The following is a 6,136-nucleotide window of genomic DNA, read 5'->3' as shown; positions in this document are numbered from 1 at the left end:
GTGAAATATATTTATGTTTGTGGTTGTAATGTGACAAAATATGGAAAAGTTCAAGGGGTATGAATACTTTTGCAAACCACTGTATATACATAATTACAACTAATTCAGTTTATAACCTTCTTACTAAACTTTGTTTTTGCAGCTTCTAAGGGGTTGACGGATGCGGCACACTTCTGCTACCTGATGGCTCAAATTGGACTGGGAGTTTTCACAAAGAAGAGCACCAAGATGGTTTTGATTGGCTCCAACCACAGGTTAGTGCAATAAGTAAACAATACCAGATGTATTCAGTGTTAATGTGTTTATAAATATGATGAACTATATAAAGAAAATAAACCACGTGTAATTTTATTTTTGTATCTTCACCTCAGTTTGTCCTTTAATCAATTTGCAACCAATGAAGCAATTCAGAGGACTGAAGCCTATGAGTATGCTCAGTCTCTGGGCTCCCAGCCGTGTTCACTGCCTAACTTCCAGGTAATTTTTTATCAGTATTATTTTTAGATGTTAAAAAATGTCTTAATTGTTACTGCCAAAAAATCTGTTGGAAAAAATATTTTGGTTGTGTTGTCTCAGTTTTAAATTGACATTTTCTACTCTTGGTATTTTTCTAAGAAACATTTTCTTTGTCTCCCATCAGGTGTTCAAATTAATCTATGCATGCCGATTGGCTGAGGCAGGCCTGTGTGCACAGGCCTTTCATTACTGTGAGGTCATTTCAAAGTCTGTCCTCATGCATCCCTCCTACTACTCTCCTGTGTTCATAAGCCAGATTATTCAGGTTTGTTTTTGTTCCTACTGGAAACTTTCTGTTTCTTGTTTGTTATTTTCTATAATGTTGCAATAGAAAATAGAATATGAAAAGTATTTGGACAGATTTCTCTTACGATACCAACAGATGTCAGAGAAGCTACGGTTCTTTGATCCTCAATTGCGGGAAAAACCTGAGCAGGAGTTGTTCGTTGAGCCTGAATGGTTGATTCGCCTCCGACAGTTGGATGGACAGATAAGGGTGAGGAGGGAAAAACGTTTTTTAAGTAGCTTTTGCGAGTCCTTTTCAATGTTCTTACTAAAGACACATTTTTTCTTTTAAAGATAAAGGAAAAACAATGTAGTTCTTCGATAAAGTAATGGATTGCATGGATTTAATTTAGATATTTAACTTATTTTTCAGTAGTTATCATGTAATATCATGAAATTTGTTTTTTTTTTTTTAAGACTGGAGTTATCACTTACAATGTGGACAGATCTACTCCTGCTCCGTTTGACGGCAGCAGCGAATGTTCTGACTTGGACCAGCCGACTCCCTCTGAACCTTACAGCATGCCACCTGAAGTGGATGGCCATGCGCCTGATAACCCACTCATGAGTTCATTAATGCCAGGACCTCCAGCTCAAGGAGTACAGTTGATGCCCCCAGGTGTGCATGAATGTGTTTCTGTTTTCAAAGATTTGCCCCTTTAGATCTCTATTTGCTGCAAATTGAAATTAATCTGGTCCACATTTTTCAGCTCCCACCTCTTTTCTTCAAGACAAGATGGCTCCTCCTCAGCATTTACCCTTTAACGAGGCGCCGCAGGTTTACTCAGCACCCCCTAGTGGACCACCAGGCCATGCCCCGATGCTAAATAGCTTTGCCCCTCCCCCGTTTCACCCTCAACCTGAGCAGTTAGAGATCCATCCAGGGGCCCATCAGCAGCATTTCCCTCCCCCACAGGAGGGCCAGATGTCCCCGCACACACTTCCCTCACAGGTGCCACATTCACCTATACAGATGATCCCCCCACCCTTACAAGTACCGCAGCACATGCCGCCTTCCCCTGGCCACATGGCACCTATGGAGCAGCCTCCCCTGGTGCCCCCAGAGATGCACAGTGCTCAACAAATATCATCGTCCCCACCAAGGGGCTCCTTCACGCCTCAGATGGACTTTTATGACCACATGACTAACATGGTCAGTGTTTTTCACTCTTGTCTTCTGTTTGAGAGCACGACACAGAAAACGCTTATTCCGTTGTCTTTTTGGTACTGCAGGGACCTGGCAGAACTCGAACAATTTCCCAATCTTCAATGCATATGGTATGTTTGTTTTCTATCAAAAGTGCTCCCATACAGTCCACGTAAGCTAAAACATTAAACCCATATGTGAAAAAACTGCTCTGAAATGGTAACTCATGTACAAATAGCTGTTGTAGATGTAGGCTCTCAGACCTGGCATAATGTATTTGTCTCGGGTGATTTGATTACAAGTAGCTCTGAGTAAGAATACACACAAGTAGTTGTAAACGTATACTCCAAAATGTTTCTGCAATCAGACTATTTACTGCAAGTCTGCTGATGTGTTTTTCTCTTAATGTGAATATAAATTAGTGAATATAATGCAACATAATTGCATAAACAGCACATTATAGTTTATTGATCCAAGCAGGTCCAGCCAGCTCTAAAAAACAATCAAAACAAACTAAGATTAATACACCATGCTGCATCCTGTAATCCTGTAATCCACGCTAATTAATGAAATCCAGACAAAATGACTGTTTTGATTAGAATTGTGATGAACTTTTTATGAAAACGTTTGAAAAAAGGAAGCAAAATTATAAATTTAATTATTTTAGTCCAAGAGGTTCTGATTATGACACTGGTGCTTATGTTCACATTCCAAAGCTGCTTTTTTATCCTTTTTTTTTTCTGATTGTGCAGGCATCAGGGCGCAGCTCTCGCAGAACTTCTGTGTCATCAACTCACTCTGGAGGAAGAGAGCGAAGCAACTCGGCTGTGAAACAGGTCTCTCCACCACCTGCCTCTATTCCCGAGCAGCCACGTAAAGAAGAGGCCAAGAAAGCGAAGAAAGAGTCACCTGAAAAGGTTCAGTTTTTACACTTTACCTCTCAGATCCTCTGCATGTGACCTTACAGTAGTGCTGTACCAAACGATTATTTTCTAATCAATTAATCTAACGATTATTTTTTCGATTAATCGATTATTCTAACAACAAATCTAAAAGTTATTCTGATGTGAGTGCACTGGATATTTAAAAAGTTTTCATCAAATTAACAAGAACAGTTCTTTAATATTGTAATATTTTCTGTAATAGTTTTTTCATGGACACAAAATATGCACTCTAGAGTCAATTCTTTAACAAAAAAAGCTTAAAAGATTTAACATCAACATAAAATCTCAACCAAAGCATTTAAAATTCAACTAAAAGAAATATAGTACAAGATGTTAACAATCTAACAAATGAACTAAATCATACAAAATTCAAGTCACTCTGGAAAACCTATAATAAACATATAATAACCATTTATTATTTTTTATTTAACATACTTCTCAATATATAAAATTTAACAAATATCAAGACAACAGCCAACTCTTTGTATTGTAACATCAGTTGTGTAACTTATTTCTTTAAGGTGAAAACTGTTGAAAACAACAAGATGTCTAATTGCACAAATTAAAATCCAGCTCCACGTGTTTCTATTGATGTCATTTCCCCACTAGAAAAATGTGTGATGGAGGTCCATGGAAGGCAAATAATTTTAAATCAAATAAACAAAAGAGGATGGAGTTAAAATAAATAAAAGGTATTTAAGCTACGTTTTGAACATCCGAAACACGTCCAACACTTGTTGGCTGCTTGTGCTCTTTAGGTCAGACGTATGTCGGGAAGCGCCTCTGTTGTCTGAGACGCTGGGGGAACCGTCTGATGGGGGAACGTGGCTCGACGTAACACCGGTCTCTGTTTAATGGTGGATGAAATAAAGAAAGTGGTGGTACTTTATTTACTTTGAGCAAGTGAACGTCATGTTCACAAGATAATTAATCCACCAGATAATTCAGAGGCGGTCTGTTCGGTAAATTTTACTCCAGGAGCTGCGAGGCTTGTTTTCAAGCTTCAGACTGAACTGAAGCAGCAGCTGCTGACGTCATTACGCTCTTGCGCGATGCTGCATTCAATACAAGCATGGAAAACTCACCACTCTTATGCCAATACAGTCGCAATGATACTTTTAGGTACCAAAATGGAATTGCATGAACATTCACGTGGTGGTTATGTAATACAGTGAATCGATAATAAAAAAAACTGCATCGACAAATTTACATAATCGACGTCATCGATTATTTCAACTAATCGGTGCAGCCCTACCTTACAGTGTTTAATGCAGTTTTTCTTTGTCTTTGCAGAGTAAAAGCTGGCGCTTTTGGCCCTTTGGAAAAAGGAAAAACGAGGCTCACTTGCCAGATGATAAAAACCCCTCCGTAAGTTTGCTATATCTACTTTGTATATAAAAGATTTTGTTTTCATTATGTACTTTTAGTAGAAGCTTTAATCTTTGTTTTGTTTTTTAAAGATTGTTTGGGATGAAAAGAAGAACAGATGGGTTGACTTGAATGAGCCTGAAGAGGAGGTCAGTAGATATTTTAAATTGTAAAATTGACAAATATTTTCCTGCAAGTCTGAAAACATGACAGGTTAAACATTTCTAATGGATTTGTCTCACCTGTTCTTTCAGAGTAAGCCCCCTCCTCCACCTCCGACTGGTTTTCCTAAGATGCCTCAGATGCCCCAGATGCCCGGTCCTGGAGGGCCAATGGCTCCGCCGGGTAGTGGTGCTCCTGTCAACATGTTTTCCAGGAAGGCAGGTGAGACGGAGTTAATTGTATGTGGGTTTGTCTAAACAAACACAACATTGGACAGAATTGTGAGGAAAGAATTACTTGAGGCATGTACAAACGTATATTTTCAGATATTTTTCTCCTCTAGTTAATTTGGCCTAAAATTAGTCAAACGGGAAAAAATCTTAACCCAAAACAAGTTTAAAATTCTTTAAATCTTTAAAAATAGTTTGATTTTTCTCAGCAAAACTTTACACTTTATTCTATTTAACTAAGCTTTGATGATCATGTTCTTTGCTAAAACCTAGGACCAAATTTGATCAGAATTTTTTTGCGTGTCTTGATTGATGTCATTTTATTTTGAGGCTGGTATAAATTAATCCTTATTACATGGCAATTAAGCATCAGTGCTTCTTTCTTCTGAAGTTGTCTTCCTACTCAGATGTGTTTCGGTCCCCTCAGGTACCAAGAGCAGATATGTGGATGTTTTGAACCCGAGCAGAACCGTTAAACCAAGCGGAGGCGCCCCTCCTCCAGGGGACATCTTTGCTCCTTTGGCCCCGATGCCCATGCCTGCAAACCTGTTTGTGCCTAGTTCAGGTGTGTAGTGTGACAGAGCTGAGGATGTTCTTGATGTCTGCTGCCTGGTGTGTCAGCGATATCTGTTTTGATTTGGAAAATGAAGCTACGAAGCAAGTTTAAGTGATTAAAAATATTATTCTCTCCTTGTTGAAGCTCCTGACGATCAACAGCCTCTGGAGGGAAGTGAAGGAGGAACTCAGGAGCAAAATTCACCGAACTCCACTGCTGCTCCACAGGTTTGTAGCAGTGTTCTGTATCGAAAGAGTTGTTATTTTTGTTATTATTTATTGATTTTATCAAAAAAGAACTGTGGACATTAACCAATATTCAAAAGAATATACATGTGCTGGAGTTAGCACAATGGCTAATTTTCTTCTTTTGTCTTGGGCAAAATAGTGAGACAAGGCAAGTTTATTAATATAGCACATTTCAGTAACAAGACAATTCACTAATTCACATTCTTTACATGATAAAAATATACAAAGTACATTACAATGACATGGTAAATAAAAGTAAAAAATAGTTTGAGCAATGATGTTTATAAACAACTCCACGTGAATTTGTTGCTAAATTTAAAAATCTCAGGATTTCAATTCATTTTTATTAACGCTTAGTTGTCAGTAACTCCTCAGATTTTGACTTTATTTATCTTTGCACATTTTATTTAATTTTTAATTTATTGTTAATTTGTACAGGTACAAGTGTCAAGTATTAACATTTGTGTACACTAAAGCTTTTCCAGCCTCAACCAGGGATCTGCAACCTTTACAATCAAAAAGCCATATCCAATCTTTGGCTCACTAATCAAATCTGTCCAGAGCAACAAAACATGCTACAACTGTGATTATCAACTGGCGGGCCATGGGCCACTTTGAGTTCATTGAAAGGGGGGTTTCTGGCCAGTGGGGGTGACCATTATAAAATTAAAGATATATAT

At 38.2% G+C, this 6,136-nt stretch overlaps 1 protein-coding gene across 3 annotated transcripts in view; it reads left to right on the top strand.

The window, feature by feature from the left end:
- sec16a (SEC16 homolog A, endoplasmic reticulum export factor) overlaps nucleotides 1-6,136 on the top strand; it is a 21,149-nt gene that overhangs the window by 11,352 nt on the left and 3,661 nt on the right. For all 3 annotated transcript variants that reach the window (XM_014006535.1, XM_014006534.1, XM_014006533.1), the window contains 13 exons: nucleotides 143-254; nucleotides 372-477; nucleotides 641-781; nucleotides 899-1,012; nucleotides 1,219-1,420; nucleotides 1,512-1,954; nucleotides 2,035-2,079; nucleotides 2,701-2,865; nucleotides 4,186-4,260; nucleotides 4,353-4,409; nucleotides 4,515-4,644; nucleotides 5,080-5,217; nucleotides 5,353-5,435. In XM_014006535.1, the coding sequence (XP_013861989.1) occupies nucleotides 143-254; nucleotides 372-477; nucleotides 641-781; nucleotides 899-1,012; nucleotides 1,219-1,420; nucleotides 1,512-1,954; nucleotides 2,035-2,079; nucleotides 2,701-2,865; nucleotides 4,186-4,260; nucleotides 4,353-4,409; nucleotides 4,515-4,644; nucleotides 5,080-5,217; nucleotides 5,353-5,435 (1,811 nt within the window). The remainder of the gene's footprint in view (nucleotides 1-142; nucleotides 255-371; nucleotides 478-640; nucleotides 782-898; nucleotides 1,013-1,218; nucleotides 1,421-1,511; nucleotides 1,955-2,034; nucleotides 2,080-2,700; nucleotides 2,866-4,185; nucleotides 4,261-4,352; nucleotides 4,410-4,514; nucleotides 4,645-5,079; nucleotides 5,218-5,352; nucleotides 5,436-6,136) is intronic.

Source organism: Austrofundulus limnaeus, unplaced genomic scaffold (assembly GCF_001266775.1).
Source record: "Austrofundulus limnaeus strain Quisiro unplaced genomic scaffold, Austrofundulus_limnaeus-1.0 Scaffold36, whole genome shotgun sequence".
Taxonomy (NCBI): Eukaryota; Metazoa; Chordata; class Actinopteri; order Cyprinodontiformes; family Rivulidae; genus Austrofundulus; species Austrofundulus limnaeus.
This window is presented reverse-complemented; position numbering and strand designations above follow the sequence as displayed.